This window comes from Apostichopus japonicus, chromosome 6, assembly GCF_037975245.1.
Source record: "Apostichopus japonicus isolate 1M-3 chromosome 6, ASM3797524v1, whole genome shotgun sequence".
Taxonomy (NCBI): Eukaryota; Metazoa; Echinodermata; class Holothuroidea; order Aspidochirotida; family Stichopodidae; genus Apostichopus; species Apostichopus japonicus.
Window position 1 is genome coordinate 16708375 of NC_092566.1, and position 25384 is coordinate 16733758.

At 36.2% G+C, this 25384-nt stretch overlaps 1 protein-coding gene across 3 annotated transcripts in view; it reads right to left on the reverse strand.

Moving 5' to 3' along the window:
* Positions 1–2031: 2031 nt before the first annotated feature.
* Positions 2032–25384, reverse strand: part of LOC139969123 (RUN and FYVE domain-containing protein 2-like) — a 36443-nt gene continuing 13090 nt past the window's right edge. For 2 of the 3 annotated variants that reach the window (XM_071973931.1, XM_071973932.1), the window contains exons 5-14: positions 24192–24389; positions 18967–19108; positions 17884–17985; positions 17143–17259; positions 16412–16579; positions 14557–14654; positions 11938–12024; positions 9761–9985; positions 8761–8887; positions 2032–7837 (exon numbers count right to left, since the gene is read on the reverse strand). In XM_071973931.1, coding sequence (XP_071830032.1) covers positions 7700–7837; positions 8761–8887; positions 9761–9985; positions 11938–12024; positions 14557–14654; positions 16412–16579; positions 17143–17259; positions 17884–17985; positions 18967–19108; positions 24192–24389 — 1402 coding nt within the window. In that variant the 3' untranslated portion in view covers positions 2032–7699. The remainder of the gene's footprint in view (positions 7838–8760; positions 8888–9760; positions 9986–11937; positions 12025–14556; positions 14655–16411; positions 16580–17142; positions 17260–17883; positions 17986–18966; positions 19109–24191; positions 24390–25384) is intronic. The other variant, XM_071973933.1, reaches the window with a different exon arrangement.

Sequence of the window (25384 nt, forward strand, 5' to 3'; positions counted from 1 at the left end):
GCGATACTACACGAGATCGTAGTCAACATATTTGTTCAAAAACCAAATTCAAATCAAAATGAGCTTCTACTTTTCGGAATGAACGTAAATGACAACAAAAAAAAAAGGGCCAGTAAATTCAACTTACATAATGAAGCAGACCTTAGAATACACCAGTTCCTCATGCACACCCAGGTGGCCAGGACAACTCTAAACTTAAGTCAACTTAAACCAAGCTGACATTGTCCTAGCCGTCTAGGAATTAAACAATATATATAAAAGGAACAGCTGTGTGGTAGGGTCGCGGATGAATGGAGGTGAATGGAGATTAAATGTTATGAATTGTTAGTAAAATGAGATGAGAGTTAGATGAGGGTTAGTGACATGCCTTAAACTTACTTACTGTTGAATAAAGAGATGAATGCGAATGAAAGGGATTAGTGAGAGACAGAATATGAATGGATGGGTTTAATTACAATACAAATGACAACAGATGAACGACAATGTACCTGAATTCACTATATGGTACTCTGGAGGCGAAGGAGGGGACACACACCCCCCTGTTTGGGGATTCGTGATACACACCTGACGATGATCACACAGTCACAGTCTCGATGCAAGGGGACTGGGGTTGAGAGCGGATCAGTCGTTTTGTTGTTTGGTTTTTCGTACCCAGGTTCTTTCCTGGGTGACTTTTCTTAAAAAGTATCTCTTTTTGCCTCAACCTGATAACAGGACTACGGAAGTTACTGTTTCGAATCTCATATTTTAAAGATTTTCGATTTTCAAATTCCATTTGCCGGGCTAAATAAATGCTCTTCTGTGATTTAGAGGGCGCTGTGGAGCAATGCGAAATTATCTGCCAGTGTTATTCATGCATGTTATTGTGGGTAAATGTGTTAACACGAACTAACGTCTTTGTGGAAAGTTTCCTTTCTCACGCAAGTTAACTAAATTAAACTTACCACAGTGATTGCACAATGAAATTTCCCGATTGTAATATGCAAAAAGGGTTATAGCATATGTTACATCTGTTGTATGAATTTGTTGTAATCCTAGGCCAAGGGTTTTAAAAGCTTTAGGTCCTCGACCCAGAAGCTTCCATCAGTACTGTGCCGGCGCGAACCATCTGAATCCCAACCCTCAGAATTGATGCCCACAAAGCAAGAAAGCTAGCTTGGACTATGTACTTGATATTAACAAAATAACTCAATTTCCGACGGCAAGTTCCATAAATTGCATTGATATATTTCTTGACACATCAAAACTTCCCACGACTTACAGAAAATATTTCGAGATTCACATTTCAGGTCGCTCCTCACCGTTTACCGACCGTCGACCTCATTGTAGGACAACACTTTGCACAAGATCTAAATCGTTGTCAAAATTTTCCGTGGATAGCGTTTTCGAGGCAAAGACTTTGAGAATACTGGATGAATCAACGAAGAAACTATTTTCGTGTGTGCTGATTTTTGGTTTAACCATAACTTTGACAAATTCGTTATATGATATAGAACCACCAGCTCGGGAGAAACCGGCCAGGATTTTTGGTTTGATATGCTGCTGATGGAGGTAAGGGGTTAATTAAGCAGGCTGGTAAAATTGGTAGCACTTCAGAATAAGCTATATTTACTAATTCTCACATGCACTTGAACCTAAGTGTTCTGTAAGACCACGTGATCGCAAAACCATATCCCTTTCGAAAAAACAACGGATAGTTGATGTTACTTCTCTTGTGCAATTACTTTAAATAGAAGTCGTTTTATGAAAATTCACACAAGATAAAGCCTGCGCATACAATCTAAAGAACTTGATCCAATCTCAAGTCCTGGTGTACCCTTACATCGAGACTGTAACAACTTATTTCTTTATTAACCCTGGCAAGATTGAATGTGTAGTCTAAGAAGTTACCATCTTTCCAAGGTTTCGCCAACACGTTTACTTTGGGTAAGCGCAGATGATTAGCGCTTTGCTACGGTTCACGCATGACGTTATCAGTAACACTAAAATATATCATTCTTAACAAAATTGAACAGAAATAAGTACGAGATGTTTTTTTTTTAAATGAGAATTTCATATTTATTCAATAGCTTTTATTATCTTTCAAAGAATAGAATTTTTTTACAGATACTGTTTTAGGCAAAGAAGAAAACATTTTTTAAAATAGATGGATCAAAGTTTGCATATGAAACACTAAACATTGAGTACAACTATTACTTTTCTTAATCAAAAAGAGAGGATAATTTTAACCTTTCTGAGACAGAATCATATCAATTTAATAAAAACAAAAACAGAGACAGATTATTCCTTAGGTTGTAACTGAGGGTTTGTGCTATCAATCATGGCAAGTTAATAAGGTGGCATCATGATAAATGTAAACAAAATGTTGCACGTACAATACATTCTAGTACAGGAGTAAATTAAAGAGTTGATCCTAGTTAAGCTGAAGTTAAAATGAGAATAAAGGGCACTGTGGTGGGGAGGGATGAACAATGCGGGGAGGGGGAGGGGTGCAAAGGTGGTAATAACCCTTTGAATGCTCTTGCTGCCATTTCAATAACTCATATATATTAGCTACCTTCCATATTTACTCAAGCTCATTTATTCTCAGGTACGATGGGCAAGAAAAACAAAGAGGAGAAGACATTGTATTCTAGAAGATTTTTTTTGTTTGTCCATAGCTGGTCCATCAATTTTTCTCTCCACTTGCACTTTCGGTACATGTCATGCCCCCCACCCCCCGTTCTTTTATCAGAGCTTGTCATATAACAGTCTTGAGCTAGATACTAGCCAATCATACATCAATTAGCAATGACTTTTAAGAACCTGACATCTTTTCAAAAAATAAATAATAATTTCATTAGATAAATTTACAATGTGGTGTATTCCTCTACCAGTAATGAACTTTTTGAGAAAAAAAATCATTTCATGATTACAAGGTTACTAAAACCATATCTCATATTTCATTGGGGCAATTTTTCTCCAACAATCATACCTTGCACAAAGAGGGAGGTAATTAAGTTTTGAACTTGAAAAAAATGGATTTTTAGTTTTGTACATCATAGATAACGTTAAGAAACCTACATCCGGGAAGAAAAATAGAAAGAAAAAATTATGACCATGCTAAAATTTTATGAAAAGAATTTGTATCCTCAAAAAGCTTTGAAATATTCCCTAATAGTTTGAAGTCATATATTGCACAGTTTTTGAGCTGTCAAAACTTAGTGACTTTATTTTGGACATCACTCAACTTCTGAAAACATTTTGTAGTCTGCACATCATTAAAGTTTTAAGAGTTACATGAACATTAAGCCATATCTTCTCAAAATACATTACACAAAAGTGTGTCTGTCAAGGAAAGATTGGCAGCCACAATATTATTTTCTTTCTTCGTAACTACAGAAATTCACCAAGTTTAATCCAATTTTCAAGACTGGTGCTTCAGATACCCTAGTTTCCTTCGATTAAAAGACCAAAGACTAACCACTTCAATTATTTGGCAACATTTGACAGATACCATACCTTCAACTAAAGACCAAATCCTATACACTAAAAATATTTAGCAACATTTGGGACACAGTGACAGATACCATTCCTTAACCAAGAACCAACTACTACCCCCTTTAATTATTAGCAATATTTGGGACACTGTGACAGATACCATTCCTTAATCAAGAACCAACTTCTACCCACTCTAATTATTAGCAACAACTGTGACACTGTTACAAATTCCTTTCCATAATCATGAACCAACTACTACCCACTGTAATTATTTAGCAACATTTGGGACACTGTGACAGATACCATTCCTTCAACCAAAGACCAAATCCTATACACTAAAAATATTTAGCAACATTTGGGACACAGTGACAGATACCTTTCCTTAACCAAGAACGAACTACTACCCACTCTAATTATTTAGCAACATTTGGGACACTGTGACAGATAGCATTCTTAACCAAGAACCAACTTCTACCCACTACAAATAGTTAGTAACATTTGGGACATGGTGATGCCTAGGATTGGTTAAAAACGTATTACTGTAGAAATATAAAAGAATACAGAGGTTGAAGGCTTCAGGAACTTGTTAAGGATGTTATAAACACTGTAACAGAGAACAAGAAGTGTCAAAGATGGATGTTTCATGCATAGGCGTAGGAGGCGGGGGTGGGCTCCAGCCCCCAACCAAATATTTTTATGAAAATTCGGGCAATATGCTGATAATTTTTCAGCACCTACTGAAAGAAAAATAAATTAAAATGATGTAGCTAAAGGAAATGAATAGTTTAAAAAATAATTCTCATTGGTAATTAAAATGAAGTTGTAAGCTTGCCCGAATAATTCGCCATTACTAATGTAAAAGATAGTTTTGACATAATTGGCCCTCCTTGCTTTTTCTCAATCTACATAAGACATTTCTTTGTTTACATTAGCATCCCACAGTATACATTAAGATGTTGAACGTGTGCGGAGCGAGCGAAAAAGTTTGGTTATATTTTTTGGGCAACTCGTTACAGCCCCCCAAAACAAATTGGGCTCCTACGCCTATGGTTTCATGTAATAAACCTCAAAGATAAGCCCATATATGGCATGTACACTGTAAAAACGGAAAGAAATGCACTCACTGTTATTAAAATTTAAAAAAACTTATTTCAAGGAATGTGCACACTATGAATGGAATTGTACTTTCTTCATAATTAGATACAATAATTTGATCGAATGGATATGTATATATATGATATCGAGAAAGGTGAATTTTTTTTTGGGGGGGGGAAGAATAACGTAAGGAAACTGTGAATCATTTCACAATCATGTGAGTCATGGGATAAGAAGAGAGAGTAACAAAGTGAATCAGTGGTATTAGTTATTACTTTTTGAAAATGATGGACAAAAATTGGACCGTGCGAATATTGCGAGATTAAATGTCTTACAGATACGGCCGTGTTTTACGATGCCAAGCAGCCAACATACATGCATGTGGAATCTGCTTGTTAACTTTCATTTCACGTTGGTTGGCTTCATGAAATAAATGAGAGTTTTTCGCTATTTTTTAATAAATAAAACGAAAATTATCAATTTGAAAATCAAATCAATGTTTTTGTCGATGGTAATAAATTGATGTGGCTATAGATATTCATGATTTTGTCCCATCACATGCATTTAACATAAGCCCAATAATATCCGTAAATAAACCCATAGGACTAGACCATGATGAATATGTAACACTTAGCCTAAACTCAACTCAGCATACTTACATACCTACAGTACCTCATGGGTTTGCATGCTTTTAAAAGCAAACGATATTTACATACTTTTTCAAGACCAAAACACATCTTATGGTTTATCATAAAGCCTACATGCTAATGATGAATTAATGTTAGGATAGGTAGCCTAACTGTTGTACAACTCTTGCAGAATGTATTCTAACCCCTTTTTCGTTTATATTTTCGACATTCAAAGAGCAGTGAACACCACACATGACATGATGTAACCATAAATTTAACACCACAGTTTGATTTATTCTCTTATTTCTTGTTCTCACATTTTCTCCAAATATCCTTGCTTATGCATAAATCATATCCTATATTAAGAAGACGTGTTCAAATGAGGATTTTTCTTTCCTTTTCATCCAAAATCCAATAATTTTCAAAACCTAGAAAAGAAGTATTTCCTGTATTTCTTGTCTGGATATGGAACCAGGTCATATGTCTGTTAAGCTTTCAATATGCAATGAGAAGACACTATTATGACGCAGTAATATGAAGTGATTTGTTCATGTCCTTGTAAAGTGCTGGCCACATTCGTGACATAGATAAACACAACACAGCCTTCCATACAAGTGAATACAGTCAGCGAAGCCCCATCATGCAGTCAGTATACTTGTAACACACTATAAAAAATACCGTCACTTTTCCAAGTTCTGTCACTGTTAAGAATACAATTCAAATCACACAAGCCAACTTGTTGATACAACTACATACATCAGTGCAGATGTATCTATCGATCCGCATACCGGTACAAAACTGAAATACTGCCATCTATTATCCGCCATATTACTACAAAGGCAACGAGCCAACCTTCAATACAACTGAACAAGGTAACAAGACAGTACCATAAGTCCATATATCTGTGTCATGCTTAGTCATTAGTCAATGCTACTGCAAGTTCCATTTTTGACATAAGCGTACATGAAATCCATTAAAGGGTGTGAAGACTCGCACAAAAAGAAACCTCTAATGCCTGTAATTTGACCTAGTTTTTGAATGAGGTGTAACAGAAGTGTTAGACACCACCATCGATCCCAGAAAATACACACAGCTTGCTACCGTCGGTAATTAGACACTAGTGTACCGTCAGTACATACAGCTGCAGTCAATACCCACAGCAAAGTGTACAAACGATAGAGCGATGGACATCTCAGGTCCAGCTAAAGATAACAAGGTATCACGTTTCATTACTGTCTGCATTTTGTAGCGACAAGAGAAAAACTTCACTTGCGAGCAACGGAAAGTTAACTTTTTAAAGATGGCGGCACGCTGTTTGGGGCGAGTCTTCAAAGCCTTTAAGTGTGACTCGGCATTTATCAACATACAGACTCCATTGAGCTCAATTGAACTGATAGTATAGTGTGAATGACGTATAGTCAGTACTATGCCTTTTCTGTTTCACAATAAAGAACACTGCTACTTTTCAACCTTCAAAATCAAATTTAAAATACCACTGAATAATGTGACCTATGAAGAGAGTCATTCCAGGCATCTGCATCAAATGCTAACTCAACTCTATTGCACATTGTATCTGCAACTTGAAAAACCCAAGTTGCATCATAAAAATAAAATGTCATATCAAATGTGAGACTGGAAAGTTATCAAATCACAGATTCTATGAGATCAAAAAGACAGACATTATGAGATCAAAAAGACAGACTCTATGAGATCAAAATACAGATGCTATGACATCAAAAGACAGATTCTATGAGATCAGATACAGTCTCTATGAGATCAAAAGACGGACTCTAGGAGATCAAAAGACGGACTCTATGAGATCAAAAGACAGATTCTATGAGATCAAAAGACAGACTCTATGAGATCAAAAGACGGACTTTATGAGATCAATAGACAAATTCTATGAGATCAAAAGACATACTCCATGAGATCAAAAAACGTACTTTATGAGATCAAAAGACAGACTTTATGAGATCAAAAGACAGACTTTATGAGATCAAAATACGGACTCTATGAGATGAAAAGACAGAATCTATGAGATCGAACGAACTTACAAATAATGTGATAGATTTATCATCTGCAAAATCTCGCTTTATCAAAGTGAAACTGGCTGTTTGAAACTTTCACATTATGACAATTCCATGTATAGTCAACTTTCAATACAAATGTACACTGCTGTGACAAATGCCTTGTCAGTATTCCCAGCCCTATCACACTTACCCACACTAGTATTGCAAGGTATACCCGCAACCAAACAAACTTTAGTTGTATCACAAGTTCAATCCAGCGAGTCAAGGTCTCAGGACTCCAAAAACTCAATTCAAAACTCACACTTTATTTGGTAGACGACACTAGCTAAAAATTCAAAAATATAATTAAGTTTCCATGAAATTGTGAAGCGGAGATGGACATTTCACCTAGCACACGCAGCTAGTAGTGCTTAAAAAGTAACCTAAAATCGAAGCAACGTTTATGCAATATGTTACACGCAATACTTAAGCGCTACTGTTACGAGAATTGAAGTCACTGAAGCAGATGTCGCAAACTCTGACAGGTTTGGCAAAAGATGGCAGGGGCATGGTGTTCTCCGAGCACTGGTAGCAGAAGATACCACCACAACTACGGCAATGATGCTGAAAGATAGAACCGACAAAATAGAGAGAGCCTCAGTACATGTAGGACTACAGCAGATACATACTTACATACTGCAATATGTGTATATATATGTTGGTGTTGGTGGTGTTAGTGGTGTTGGTGTTGTTGGTGGTGTTGGTGGTGTTGGTGGTGGTGTTGGTGATGGTGGTGGTGTTGGTGGTGGTGGTGGTGGTGATGGTGATGGTGATGGTGATGGTGATGGTGATGGTGATGGTGATGATGATGATGATGATGATGATGATGATGATGATGATGATGATGATGATGATGATGATGATGATGATGATGATGATGATGATGATGATGATGATGATGATGATGATGATGATGATGATGATGATGATGATGATGATGATGATGATGATGATGATGATGATGATGATGATGATGATGATGATGATGATGATGATGATGATGATGATGATGATGATGATGATGATTTTCAAATATAAGATGATGTAAAAATCTACCATGATGATGTAAGAATATACATTGATGATGATGATGTTAAAATATGTAATGATGACGTTATTTTATACATTCATCAAGTCAGTATAAACAGCAGCTTTTGATACATTCACTTTTTCTGTACCAGCCTTGCATTCCACGATATGAGCCTCTTCGGTATTCCAAACATGGTCAGTGGTGGTACAAGGTTAAGGTGCCCCGGAGAACTTGAAACCCAATAATGATGCTTGCAACCCCTGCTGCCCCCTCCCCCCCCCCCGCAATCGGCTCAGGTAACACAAAATTGAAGCATCCCTCAACGTTGCCTGTGATGAGCACATCCTATAGCACGTTATGTATTTTGCACTTACAAAACGCGTGTTGGGGTGTGAGTGACCACCTTCTCTTGGGTCTTAATCTCACTTTTCAGCCCCCGTTTGTGAATGATCCTTACCTTTCGTCTGGCAACAGAGAACGCCTTCTTGCACTTTGTGCAATCCTTGACACGTTCATCGTCTGCCCAAACTCGAGTCTCAGCCTGCTGAACAGTCTCGCGCATTCCTTCCAGGCTAAGCACTTTGCTGGAAGATGAAAAACATCAAAACACTCATTAGTGCCCTATTATATAAATTCAACTTCAACATCTTTGGCCTCCCGGGAAGTCCACGTTGTGGGACTCTTCAATTGAAGAATCATCAAAGTAAAAAGCGTTTATTTTATCAACATTTTCGAGCTGCTCACGGAGAGTCAATCTTGGTTCACTTAAGACATTACAATATAAGTGAAAACTTCAAAACATCTCCGACTGTTAATTACGGCAAAGACATTGAAAGGGCTGCATGCTTCAAATGGCTAATTAAAATGAATAAATGGTTAAGATAACATATAACACAATGTTATACACTCCATTGAACTAATCACAACCTAAACTTCTAATGTTTGTAAAGTTGTTAATTATAGATTTGCAAATACTTAGGGATCTCCCTTAACTTGACATCCATCTTCTGTTGGACAACTTGTATGAAAATGACTTTAAATGATTTGAAATGGTCACAAAAACGGTAAGAACACATTCGTGTTTACTTGTAGATTTTCTTTGCATTTATTGACAGCTAATTTTTGACTCTGTAAAATTTACGTCGTAAATGCGTTACAACAGCCTTTTACTGATGTTTGACCGTTTGGGACAACTTCAGTTGGGAGTTTGGTGGGGGGGGGGGAGTAAATAACAAAAAATCTTGTAAATAATTACTGTTTTTGACGGGAGCTTTTACATGCGGCAGGCAGGTCTAAAATTACATTCCGATGTCCTAATATTTATAACAGTTTTACCAGAGGCCGTTAGGATGTTGACATCCTTATAGAATCTCTTCTTACTTAAGAGACATCTGTCTGCCTCTGAAGGAGACTATTTTTCTAGGATCAATAAACTATTCATCTAGTACTAGACTCACTCGCTGAGTTTTGATCCCATGTCTGCTAAGGTCTCTTCCTGCTCCTCACAAGTCTTCCTCAGCTGTCGGTGCTGCTCGGAGAGTTCTACAATCTCCTTCTTAAGCTTCTCCATCTCCCTGACATCGTCCTGTAACTTCTCCACCAGTTCTTTCTCCCTGTCCAGGTCCGCCCGCAGAGAAGCCTTCCACTCGCTCTCTATCTTCAGATCCGCTTGTAAGGCCGAACTGTTGGAGAAGAAGGGCAGAGAATGAAAGTGCAAGAGACTTTCCATCTCGGTCTCATTATTATAATTTAGTGACATGCAGGCGTGAAGAAAGGAATTTGCCAAGGGAGGGACAAAGCTTGTAGGCAAACTACCTAAGCGTAGCACCACCATGAGATTGCGTGAAGCAAAAATTTGGCCGAAACAGCCTCCCTGATCGCTGGAAATTGCACTTTCCAGGCCTTGTAAGTTTCATCTAAGCATTTTCTATTTTGAAATTACTAGCGGTATCATAAAAAAATACAAAAAATATGCTCGGGGGGGGGGGAGGGGGTGGCGTTCGCCCCCTCACCCGACTAACCACGACCCGACTCAACTTGAAGGTTGTTACATGGAAGATCATGGATGGTCAGGAAGTGTGAATGTGCTCGAGACTACCACTGTTTTGCCAGTTTTAGGTCGCGATGGCTTCGGTCAGGAAAACTCAACATGTAGCGTTTCCTACTGGCAGTTACTGCTGCGGTTGGGTTCACGACTGAAACCCCATACTGTAGTATGAACGAACCTAACCCATCGCGGGGGAAATAATTGTGCAAGTGACCTAATCGAGCACTGCCGGCCAACAGCGACCGGTCATGTGTGTGCTAATCAGTAGGTCAATGTGCTTGGGTCCGATTCTTACAACTATCCGAACAGGGTTAGGATGGTCCAGTTGACATGGACTGCCTTCAGTCGGGGTAGTGGGTAACAGGCTTAACATAGCAACCAGTGGGCAACAGGCTTCACGTAGCAACCAGTGGGCAATAGGCTTTACATAGCAACCAGTGGGCAACAGGCTTTACATAGCCAACTAGTGTTGGACTCATCACATGTAAAGACACTTGACTGTTCATCAATCACATTATTGCACCATGTTACTACTGTGCTATGCTGTTAACTTTTGTTTATCCAATAAAACTAAAAAGAAAGTGGTGATTTCCTAACTCCCCCTCTGACTGTCATGTGACTCCACCACTTTTAGGTAATTAACACTCATTAGTACTAATTAGCACATATCATTAGTTTCATAGCTACTCAAGTCTGGTAAGGCCTAAGCACATATGATGTAAAGCATTGTACGGTCACACAAAGTGTTCATTACTTATTGTGATGGAAAAGAAGGTCTTGGTGTAAAAAAAACTATTGCACATAACATCATTTACTTTCAGGTAAAAGAGAGAGGATTCTATACACTGATCATCTATTTGCTGTTCATTTTGGATATTATTTAGCCCATCAAACACATGTATATGTGGACTAATTTCAGAGATCAAAATGTTATTCAAGATGGACAAACTGTAAAATCTCATGATTAGAATAATATTAATATCTTCTGGTTTTTTTTTTGTTGGACTATCAGTTTATGAAAAAAAGCTTTCTTTTTCTAAGATGACATACCTGAAATCACTCAGAAGAAATACAAGAGCATGCAATAAAGCACAATTAATTACATGTACAAATAATAAAAACAACAATATATAATTAAAATGTCAAAGCTGCATTTTGCATTGTATTTTGATATTGTGGCTCGTCTGATAGTTTGTGTAATGCTTACACATTACTGCATGGTTACTCCTCAAGTTAATGAAAGGGCCATACAGTATGCAGATATCACTAAATAAACTTCTCTTGAGCTATTAACCAACTTAATTCAATAAAGAAAATTCTGTGTCCCACAAATTCACTGTACGTTTTTTATCAATTGGCAAATCGTACAATGTTTTGCCTAAGTGCATCACTCGTGATGCAAATTTCTTTAGACTATCATACAAATGTATAATGCCCTTTCTTGGTGCGAAATTTTATTCCTTTTATCCAATCTGCATGTTGGGACAACATATGTGGCAAAAGCCAATGCAAATTGCAGCTTTAAAAGAGAGAAAAGTAAGAATAAAACGTTAAAGACATGCAAACATAGAGGAAGGGTTTTCCCACCATTTTGAATCCTTGTCAGCCAAGGCTTGGCCGAGTTTTCTTGCTGTTTCTTCAGCAGCTACTTTGTCAGAGTTGCATCTTTTAAGTCTACAATAACCAACCAATCACAGTTTAGAGGAGATTATCACATGGGACACCAGGCAGGCAATACAACGTGGAAGGAGAGACAAGAAAAATAAAATGAATAAGGATTGAAAAAAAGCAAAAAAAAAACGGTGATCTGGATAGACATCAAAATATTCATGCTGTATGAGACATAAAATATGAAGGATACATCACATTTAAAGAAGAAACACTGCAAATAATTGACATTAAGGAGTATATATAGTGCTATGTAGTATTGTGTAAAAGATCCATTCCCTGTTACTCCAAGACTAGAAAAACTGATAGATTGGTAGTACCTAACCCCTTTAAATCTGTAGCAATATCCACCTCCCCCCCTTCCGTTCAAAGAAATTGCAACGTAATAAATTACCAAGTGTTTGACCACAGAGCCTGAAAGTTCGCCATGCTAAGTGTCTGTCGGTCTGTCGGTCTGTCGGTCTGTCTGTTTGTCTGTCTGTCTGTCTGTCTATCTATCTATCTATCTTTGTATCTATCTTTGTGTTGCTCTACCACAGAGCAAAACTCAGAGACCCTTTAAAAGAACCATTTATGCTATAAGCATTTGGGTATGATGTTATGTATACATATATATATCATTATATGTACAATTATACTAAATGGTAGATGAAAATCTGTGATATCATAATGATCTACCTCAGGTAAATGTAAATCATTGGTGCATGTTACTAAGGCAACCACTGTTTCCACTTTATATGCTAAAGGCAACCACTGTTTCCATTTTATATGCTAGATGACACAGGCGATATGGGATGGACGAACTATATTTTGCTAGATTTGGAACTTATATTTGTCCCAGATTTATAGTTGCACCAATGATAATATTAAGTATCCAATTGTGATCGACACTAATACATGTACAACATATTGCTACACGATGACACATTAAAATACTGATATCTTTTGGGGGGGTGTTGGGTTGGGGGGGGGCTCAAGGGTGCCACACACAGCTATGGACATACAACAATATAACAAAATGTGTACGACTTTAATATCAATTACATAGAGCAGTGTGAAAAACTCATTTCACGACTTGGGAGGGATAAAAAATGTCACATATTTTAATGTTATTAAAATATTATTACGTATCTAGTTTTTACATGACCACACATTGCATAAGTTTACAGAGCTACATATCAGAACATGTGCACACGATCCTAAATGTTGAGTAGATTCATTAGTCCAGATTCTTTCTACCGTTAATACTTGAAAAACGTCCCTTTAGTGCCCTAAATTCCCAGCATGACTTTGATCTCTCCAGTGACACATAACACTGGGTTAAAACGAGAGGCATATGATGTCTTTCTAATCAAGTATTGATGGGGCGAGTGTCCTCTTGTGATATCATGTACTACTCATCTCTCTTAAACTGGGTTAGCTAATGTTCGACAGCAAGCATACTATCTCTGAGATGACACAGTTACAATAATTAAAAAAAATTGGCACATCCGCCGTTATTGGGAACAGATGGACAGAATTCTGCCGAGGTATTAACCGATCCAAGCTGCTGGAGATCCATATAACCGCCCACAGTATTTACACAAGGATCGCAGTTCTGTTATTTTTATTATTTTTACAGTGTTAATAAAGAACCATGATTTGGGAACTTGTTTAGCTGATTCAAGCAGCTGCTAACATTTCTCCTTGTTCAATATCTGGCAATTTAACCAAAATCAACAAAGTTTGACTGAAAAATAAGATGAAGCAAAAAAATTCAGTTTGGTGCAGCAGAAGTCACCGACCCAACCTAGATTATTTTTTCACAGATATATTCTAATTAACAAGTTATGAATAATTCTATTCATTGTTGATGATTTTGCCCCCCCCCCCCCCTTCCTGTAAATTTTACTCAAATTGATATAATCACATGGTAGATCAGACAGTTTCCACATAAATTTAAAAATTGCATTCTTGCAAATTGATTTTTTTCAAGGTCATTGAAATATTATTTTTTTTATAAGATTTTAAAGATGAATTTAGGCACACAATAAATTTGGATTTTGTTGTAAAGCATAAAAACACTTTGCTATCAGTTCAGGTGGAATTTTTACAACGCTTTTTAACTTTGAGCATTGACCCTTTAAATAGCTGAAATTCATCAATTAATGTAAACTAGGTTATTTTGGGTTTTTGTTTTTCCAGCTTGGGTAACTTGATCATAGAAATGCGAAAAGGTTACGATCTAGGCTTGATGTTATACTGGACATGTAGATCAATGTAATAAAGCACACAGTATTTAAATTGGTATGAATATTATCTCAACAAACTATTCCTTGGAACACACAAATGTGATTTCTTTGACTCTTTGGAAAAAGACTACTGAGAATGCATGCATTATATCATATTCTGACATACACGTTAGTGTACAAAAACGCACATAAATTAATTCACCCGAGAATGCACTTTAAACACAGACTACAGTTAAACATATTTATCTACCATATCCTGATGTATAGAATTTTAAAATAAGAAATGCACAATTTTTTTTTTGCTCACCTATCCTCCAATTTATAGATGGTTTCTTCCATTTGGTTGGTCTTCTGTTCCAGCTTGGATACTAAATTAGTTTTATGTTCTATGGTCGAAGCTGTCGCCTGGGGAAAACAGAGTAATTATGATAAAATTGATTAAAATTCATAGTTATGACACCTTCCATATATATATATAGATGCTCTCAGCTTTATATCAACACATTGCATATCATTTTGGACCAGCATGAAGATGAAATCTGGACATTTTGCACAGGTAAAAATACCAGAGGAGGCTGTTTTGTTGTTGAATATTTGAAAGTTGTATTCACATTTTTTTTTCTTTTTTAAGGTTAAACAGCAAGATGGCTTTCATTTCTTTTATATAGCAACTTTGAGTTTAGCAGTTTAAACAAACAATTTTTTTACTCAAAAACAAAATTCCAAAAAGAAAGAAATATAGCCAAAAATACCCTACATTTTGTCACCAAAAGTAAAAGTTAATAAATAAATAAATAAATTCGATTAGGTCCTCAGTATTTTTGACCCTAGAAACTTTTTCTCTGTATTTATTGGAAGAAGCAAATTATGAAAAAAAAAAAATTAATTTGTTTACTTTGTGTGACTTTATATGCTACAGGAACTTGCCTATCCATACTAATAACCTAGATATATTGCGCATGGAATGTTACAACTGATTTGCACCAGATGCTCGCACAAAAGTAGGACGCTGGGCAGGCTGCTCAGAGCAGTAGTGATTCTTCAACATTTTATGATGCCAAACAGACATTGAAAGCTCAGTGATGTCATACAAAACTGAAAACACTAAATATATTCCCTGCTTGCGGTAATTTTCTTCTACATGCGTGAGCAGGAAATTATTGATCCCTGTATCACAATGAGACAGAAGGCAGTTTATCAAATAAGATCCCTTCTAGCAGAAATGATATATATTCTTTGTCCCAAGAGACTTCTACATCCATTTCACTATGAATGAACCCAATTAAACAGCATCCCAGGCCTAGGTATGGAGATGAAAGGAATCTATATTACACAAATGAGTGCTTTTGCGCAGTGTTCTGAGTGGATCTTGAGTTGGAATTAATGTATCAGAGCTTCTTAACTTTAAGTCGAGGATGGACTGTGGGGAAATTATTGTATTATCTGGTATCATAGAGCAATACAAAGCAAACAAATAACTAAATACACATCGTTCAAAGAAAAAGAAAAACCTTCCTCTTTTGTATTTGTTTGTATTCTGTGCTATGTAAAATCATAAATATATGAAACAAGATATCAGGACTATCTCATTTGATCCCTGGACAGTGCTATGAATGAAATGGGCTAGAGGGTATATGTGGAGGGGAATATTGTGAGGAAACTTATTAGTGTTCAGTATGACAGCTAGTGATTCTTAATCAATCCAACAACTAAACAATGAAGAACTCATCAATAAATTTACAGGGAAAAAAAAGTCTCAATTGAATAAGTTTTGTTGTACAAGTTTGGCGTATAAAAGCACTGCATGGCATGAAGCAGACAACTTGTCTCCTTAAATAGGTGCAAAAAAGTCATAAATAAAATATCAAATTACATCTGATCCGGTAATCCATCTTTTTGTGGTCATGAATCATTTGACAAACAAATTATTAATATTTTATAATTTTGTCGACTAAAATCTGTCAGCTGGTGGCTATGACAGTTTGGCTCTGCTATCATAGCAATATAAAATTTTACAGGCTCTGTGAGAAAAAAAGCAAAAGCAAAACACAACATAAACAGTCTCACACGGTGGTTAAAAAGCAAATCAAAAACAAGTCTAAGAGAGAGCCTGACTACCGATTTTCAAGTTGAAATGTGGGTGTCCTGACTTGTGCTTTTACCTGCACTTTACTGTAGAGACCCAAGTTGATGTTTTTAATCTCTTCCAGCTGTTTTCGGAGAGATATGACCGAGTCCTGCTTCTCGTGGATGTCTTTCTCCATCAGTTGCATGGCCATCTCCATCTCAGTCTTCAGTGTCTTCTGCAACTCTAATTCTTGCTCAATCTCCTGAAGAGAGAGACGGAAGAATATTAAACATTTCGCTTTTTTTATTTCCCCGAGGTATGGAAAAAACCCAGTTCCTTGCATGGGTGGATTTATGATAATGATTGTTTCAAAGATGTGATTATTCTGGAGAAATTTTTCTTTTATAATGATGGCTTTCTTGGAATTTATCAAGGGTTGTTTTGGTCAAGATGTAAAATGGTGAGGGTTGCTTATCAAGCTCTAACGACAAGAAGTTGATTAAGAAAAGAATTTAAAAATAGAATTCCAATAAGAATCCACAACAAGTAGTAATGTATTTGCAAGAGAGAAGAAAAGTAAAGATGTTCATTGATCTAATGTTTCATTAATGTCCTTCAATTCAATGAATCGCACATTCTCTTGTCGTAATTGTCTGCTTTTTGTGAGAAAATTTTAAGAAAAAAACCCAGCAAAATTAAAAATTTTAAAAACATGATCTAACAAACATAATTTCCTTTCACTACAGACTGATTTACTCAACAAATTGAACAAGTTTAATTAAGGGATGAAAAAATTTTATAAGATTGTTTTTTTTCTTAACGAACTTGTCGCCTATCGGCTTCTGATTGCAGTTTCTCTTTGGCGTCGGTGTACATTTCGTTCAACCCTGACCTGGAAGTCTGGTAGGTCTCACGCTCAACTTCTATATCCTGCTTGGCAATCTGTAATTAACAAAATTTGAAAAAATTTCATATAAAATAATTACATAAAAATCCATATTTAAGGATTCCATTTAAGGATTTGCATGGCAGAGTTCTGAGTCCAGTAAGTTTTACAGACACACTCACATATATATTTATATATGTATATTTATATAAATAAATATATGTTTTAGGCTTTTTCAATAATTGTCTTACTGTACTATAGTTTCTCTTACTTATTTATATTTAAACATTGACTACGATTTAATCTATTTTACTATTTAATTACTTTTGAATTTGTTTTGGACTATTACATTTGTTAAGCGCTTTGAGCAGCTTTGCTGATTATGCGCTATATAAATATTACTTATTATTATTATATATATTTATATTTATATATATATATATATATATATATATATAATATGGAATACAACATACAACAAATACAATACTCAATGAGTTTCTTGTTGTTATTTGTTTTTGTTTTTTTTTGTCTTTCTTGTATACTTTACTCTCACATGACATGAATTAGGAAGGAGGCAACCTTGTAACAATGGAGACAAAGGGATGCTTTCTTGTAAGTCGTACATAACTACGATGAAAAATTTCATGCGCAATAACGTTGTCAAGACGTAGAATTACCTTCAACTTTTTCTCGACAGTCTCGTGGATGTTTAAGTTCTCGTTCCTCAGCTGTTGGTTCTCTGTTTGGAGACTGATGATGTCATTGTTAGCTTTGGCAAGCTGTTGAGAGAAGAACAGAAATAGTTCAATTGCCTGCAATACATACTTACATCTTTACTATTGAATATTCATCAATTTAAAAAAAAACACACATTTAGATCAAAGTGATGAATATTAATATTTTTTTGTGACAATTTGGCAGTTTTTATCACATAATAGATCACCCCTTAATTCTACCTTCCCCTTGAAATCAAACAATAGAGGATCTAGATGATAAAAATCTTGCACATAAAATCACATGCTACAAACTTGAGTGGTAGAATCCCAGAAACCTTTTTGGTTTGGTTATTTACATATTTATGACGACATTTAAATTACCAAGTCATACTTATAAATGCACTTTGCCATCCAGTAAAATTCAATTGGTAATATCTTAGCACAGCACACCTCATTACCCACATCCAGAATACTGCACACTTTCTCCACAAATCCAAATCTACACGTTTTCCGCAGATTTTTCTATCCAGGGAACTTTGTTAGTAGAATGCAACATAGAAGACTGAAAAGTGACTTCACTGGCAACTTGAAGTTAGCAAACATGGACTACAGTATGTGATTCAACCTGGTATTTGTCACATCTCCATATTACACATGTATATCAACACAAGAAACTTCAGAGACTATATTGCAGGTTGCCAACAAAATTATACAGTGAACCATCTGAATAAGGTTTTGTAGCAAATTCACAGGCCTGACAAGAATTTACCTTGATCACCAAATAGCTTTCTAAAATATTACAAGAAAGTTACAAGCTGCTAGGTGTCAAAAACATACAAGTAACAAAATGCCACTTTCCTTTTCTATTCTTAAGAACTACCCTTATGTATCGACAGTGATTGGTTGTCCACTTGGCAAAACAATAGCAGGAAATCATTGGCCCTAGCAGAAGTATTCATGAATAATTCAGCAAATTATTTCCAATCTAGTGTTGACTTTCCCCGCTATTTCCCTCTCCCTACATCTAATAATAACTCTACTCACTTCTTCCTTCATGCTTCTGTTACCTTCCTCCAGGTTTTTTATCCTGGCTTGTAAGACTTGAACCTGTGACGTCAAATGTCGATTATGTTCCTCCAGGTAATTCTTCTGGTCTAGAACTGCAGCCAGGTTGATTGATGGATTACTGTCAACAAATGATTGGAAAAAAAAGAAGACATTTCACTGAAAGGAGTACGAAGCAAAGATCTCTTGAAATATAAAAGGAATTTTGGTCCCTTCTGTTACTGTTACTTGTCATTTAGCCTTTGAAGAAGATCCTGTTAGGATCGAAACGTCAGGCCAACTTTCTTTTACACATAAATATAAAAGGAATTGATTACTAACATGTTAAAAACTGATAAGTGTTACAAACTGTTACAGTAAGTGTAGAACTGCAGCCAGGTTAATCGATGGAGAACTGTCAAAATTTCCCCAAAAAATGGACATTTCACAGAATGGAATATGAAGCAAAGACTTCTATAAAATATAGGAATTGATCACTAAAGTGTAACAAAACTGTTAAGTGTGAAGTTTTAACAGATCAATTCCAATATGATCCCAAAGTTTGGATCAGATCCTGTCTGGATCAGATCCCTGATATAAACTACAAACTTGCGTCAAGTAGAAATCGGATTCCCAGTCAGGGACTTGTACTCCATCAATCCTTTCAGAGGCTACAATCTGGTAATTTACACTTTGGGAGAATATTTAAGATTTAATAATTACACTCTCTCACTACGGAGCTTTGCTTTAAATGTCCTTTCTAGACTTGGTGCTCACAATAAGTTAAGTACCAGTTTTATACACTTTTCTTTGAGAGTTTTGGTACCAGCTGTCATATACGGTCAGGGCAGTGTGTTAAAGTAGATCTCAGGATATCGTCATTTGATATTCTCGCAGACCTAGCAGTGAGAGATTTCACAGGTACTTGACCGATTCAACCTTATTCACATATTATCTGTATGTTGATGACAAAGTGCCACTTGAACTATATTAATGAAGTGAAATTGAAGTGATTGAAAGGGTACTCTCTCTGAAAAAGTCTTAAATTTCTTTAATAATGGTATGACATTGCACGTCTGATGAAATGTGAGTGATGATAGAGTTCTGGATACCACAGTGCCGTTACAGCGAACTGTATCAATGGAATGGATTACGTTCATCAAAACGAGTGTGGCTACTACTGTACACTGATTAAATAATCAATCTTTGAATTTCTGAAACATTTTCAATGTATCCAATAGAAGATTTCATTGTTCAAAGTTGCTTTTATTCATTGCACCTCGATTGCACGACATACCATTAATGTATGAGGATCTAGTAAAGTTCCAGCAGGGAACCTTACGTTACTGTTCATCGAGTACTGTGCTGTATACACACATTACCTTGGTGTTCATTCTGTACAAACATACATATATACTGTACATATTCTGTACATAACATACATCCATTGCTGTAAGTACTGTAAATTAACGTATTGTACCGTACTGCACTGTAATGTACATACAGAAGTGTGCTGTATGTACACATTACCTAGTGTCCATTCTGTACATGTATCATATACACACATATTATGTCATACAATACATCCATTACTGTAAGTACTGTAAATTAACGTAATGTACCGTACTGCACTGTACAAACATCAGTGTGCTGTATACTGTAAATGTACACATTACCATAGCATTCATTCTGTACATACATACATATTCTATGTCCATTGCTGTAAGTACTGTAAATAAACATAATGAACCGTACTGCACTGTACTGTACTGTACATACAGAAGTGTGCTGTATACGTACACATTACCATAGCATTCTATACATAACAAGTCCATTGCTGTAAGTACTGTACTGTATTAAAGTCATGCACAGTGCTGCACTGTACATACAGAGCTGTGCTGTATATACACCTTACTGTAGTATTAATTCTGTATACATATTCTGTACATACATATTCTGTAAATATTGCTGTAAGTTAACATAATGACCGTACTACACTGTACTTTACATACCAAAGTGTGCTGTATACATGTACACATTACCATAGCGATCATTCTGTACATACATATCATATGTCCATTGCTGTAAGTACTGAAAATTAATGTAATGTACAGTGCTGGCTGCACTGTACACACAGTAATGAATTGAATTCAGTACTTTACAATCAGGCCAGTTAAGGTACTCTACATTCAGTAATACAAATACCATACTTGTACCTAGAGCTCTAATTTTGTTTCTCAATGATTCATATTAAATACGGATTTTGATCATGGTTAATGTTCCATGTATGATTGGCACATAACAAATAAACGTTTCCATGGCGATCTAACCTATTTAACAGATATAACAACATTTACTATTGCAGAGTACTCCATCAAGTAAACTATAGAGCAGGAAATCATTGCAGAGATATCTATGAGACGAACTCTCATACAGTATACCAGAGTATATAATCCATGAAAAATATGAAAGGTCATGACTGTATGCATGCAAAATTTAAGTCTTGATATGTAATACCAGTCCAGCCCAAATAAAATGATCAATTTGAAAGCCAGAAATGTTTTCTGGAATGCTCCTTTATGACTAATTGATGATGATCATGTTGCCTCCAGGGTGCAGGCCTCAGTATTAATGTTTCTCCATTGTTTTATTAATTTCTAATAACTCTACCAAAAACAGTTTTCTTTTCACTTCACATTTAACAGAGCTTCCATTTTAACATATCACTTTGAGGCCATAAAAGTCTAATTTTATTCCCCATTGAGTTTTGCGTTGGATCTGAGGGACTGACCTAATGGTCTGTGCATTAGACTATAGTCCAGTCACTTTAAAGGCATTGAAGACTCGCCCCAAACCACGTGCCGCCTTATGGAAAAGTTTCTGTTGCTTGCAAGAGACATTTTGTTCGTGTCGTTACAAAATGCAGACAGTACAGTAATGAAACGTGATATATACCTAGTTATTTTTAGCTGGACCTGAGATGTCCATCACTGTATCTTTTATACACTGTGCTGTGGGTATTGACCACAGCTGTATGTACTGACTGTACACTAGTGTCTTATTACCGACGGTAGCAAGCTGTGTGTGTATTTTCTGGGATCGATGGTGGTGTCTAACACTTCTGTTACACCTCATTCGAAACTAGGTCAGATTACAGGCATTAGACGTTTCTTTTTGCGTGTCTTCACACTCTTTAATCGATGAATTTCTGACGTTTAAAGGGCCGTTTCTCAAAACTTTAAAAGAGTTACAGAAATGCAATCTGGATTGACAGCAGTGGTTTTGAACGGTCTACAACATATCAAAATTAATTTATAAATTTATATATTTATTCATAAATTTTGTGACTTAAGTCTGTCACTGAATAGATTACCATTGAAATACCACCATTCTTGATATTCATGTAACAATGAAAACCATCTTGCCTCCTTACTGCCATTTGTCTTTGAATTGGTTTAGCAATGTTTTATAACATATAATTTATTACCTAAGCCATAAGATGTTTCCAGAGATGCCATTTGAAGCTGTATTTCATCCATGCATGGTGCCATGCCTTCTCTAACTGTGGTTAGTGGACTAAGTGACTTGCGAACTGAATTACATACTTCTTTAAACATGAGCTTTTGAATTTTGTAAATAACGAAAGTCACGGGTCAAAACACATGTAGCTTAATAGTTTAATAACAGGATGAAACTTCAAAGTGACAATTATCTTCAATCAATCGTCTGTCAATATTGGACATTAGATTTACAGTATATCATTTTGGCATCAAGATATTCTACCCCCTGCTCTCCCCCCCCCCCCCATGCGACACTATTTTAAGCCCTAAGCAATGTCCAAACGAGATAACCTTTCTTAAAAATGTGATTGTAAATTAACAAGAAGAACGAGATCTCCCCCTTTTGGTGCCTCTTACGGTTCACCAAATATCTGTTTCCCCTTTTCCGTATCACAAAATTTCTTTCTCCGGCAAAGGAAGATGTTACAAATCATTGACATAAATGTTTGACAGTGCCTAGCAATGTTCTCAAAATGAAGGTTGATGCCTTCCCAAATCACCAGGCTAATCTGGGCTTTGACAGCCAGGCTTTTAGCTGCCGCTGCTGCTGCTGTTAATAACAAACTTGTGCAGAAGCAGAGGGACACGCTACAGGATATACAGTGAGGCCTCATCGAGGTAACTTTACAGAATGGCTCCGACAAAATCTACAATTTCTCTTTCTTCTTCTTCGAGTAAACTTTGCCAAAAGCAATAATGCTCTCAATATAAAGATGAAAATGAATATTTTCCATCGCAGTGGAACAACTTTGTAATATCATTTTCCATGTGGTAAGCTGTAAACCCGAAGAACATTATCTGAATATCAACTATGCATGCTCCACCATTTGGAACATGATTTCATTTTCCATCCACAGTGTACAATAAAACAATTATACTGTTAGATTTGTTAATAAGCATTGTTTGCTTTAATACCTTCTTTGATTTTGTTTCGAAACCAATACAGGCCTCAAAACTCTGGGTATTTTAGGTCTAAAGGCCAGTGGAGTTTGCTGTTCGCCGGTACGATAAAAATGCACTCGCATATTTCTGCCCGTGCAAATTACTCTTGTGTTTTAATTCAAGGAAAATGCAAGTGGGAATTATTATTTTAGCCAGTAGATTTGATCTGCACTGGCATTGTGAAGGAAATGGTTAAAGTTGTTAAATTCTAGGCCGGTAGTGCAAAAAAAACACAAATATGTACACCAATGGCCACATACACACAAAAATTAAATGAAAAAAACAAAACAATAAAGCTGTGGTCAACATCTTTGTGTTTATAGGAGAAAGGTCACATGCCAAACATGTAGAGTCTGTGCTCAGTACTTATTAATATACCAATAATATATTTTATAAATTAATTAAAATTAAATTAATTTTACTAATTAATATTTTATATTTTAATAATTAATATTTTAATTAATATTAAAAAATTATTAAATTAATTTGATAAATTAATATACCAACTCACACCGGAAGCTTATGTAGAAAGTTAAATTAGACTGGGAACAGAACATACCGAGTTTGGCATAATCAGTTAAAGAATAACATCCAAATACCTGTATATCTGCTGGAACCCAACGCTGTTGTCTTTGTGTTTGATTATTACTATTATTATTATTATCGTTTGACTAGATCTGAACTGCACACACATGCATTTTAATCTGCACTGTTTTTTCTCACCTTGCTGATCCGTTCTCTGGTTTATCCAAGTAGTTCCCTTCCTTGAAGTACAAACTGAAGTCAATAACAGAGGGTGCATTGTCCAGATCATCTCCCTTCACGCAGAGGTTACAGTCGATGACGTTCAAGCCGACCAACAGACCGGCGATGACGTGAGCTTCCTCCTCCCTCAACAGGGCAGACGGCTCGTAGTGCTCACTGTACAAAAAAAGAGAATGATTGAATTTCACTGTTACACTTTTGAGCAAATCACTTTTAAGAACTAATTTATTCATTGCAAAAGCAGTTAAAAATTGCAGTCTTCACCCCCTAACCCAGGGTTTCCCTACCTTTATCCCCCACGAACCCCCTGTGGATGTCAGAGTTGTCCAAGAACCCCCAACTTTTCGAGACACGATTTGATTCATTATTTACTATAATACGCATAACAGTGCTTAAAGTATCACATGCACAGTATGGTACTACTATGGCAACATATATGCGTATGGAACGCGAAAAGAGTTTGTTGATAGGTACGACTTTTGTACATATCAGATTTTAGTTCAACAAAAAGTACTCTAGATTTGACTTTCAGAAATGTCTCACAAACCCCCTGGGATGGAATCACGCACCCCCTGGGGGTACATGCACCCCAGTTAGGGAACCCTGCCCTAACCATACAGATGTCTTACCCCCACCCGCATTCTTATAAACCGGTGCCATCATTAAAATGACCTTAAAAAAATGTGACTGTATCATCATGGATCTATTCATTAGCATATATCTAGATGGGCAATGATTTTTCCTGACATGAAAACATCTTCGGTATTAAAACGACTCAAACATTTTGAACGAGTTGCACTTGCGCCCTGTGAACGATCGTATTTAGATTCAAAATCCTGTTGTTTGTCCATAAATATGTCTCACAATACCACTGCTCCTAATTACAGTAAGAACCTTACTGTTTATCACCCTGCTACCCTGTTAATTCTTGTACCACAGGTATGCACCAGATTTGGTACTCGCGCCTTTTAAGGGCCAAAAGCTATGGAACTCTGTTCCTATCCCTGTACCATGATCGATAACATTGATAGGTTCAGAGGTCATCTAAAGCACATGTGTTCTTCTAGTCGGGTTGACTTTTAAAAAAAGGTTAATATGTAAGTGTCTGTCTTCTAGGTATATTTAGTTGTTTCTCACCAGCCCACCTGTGC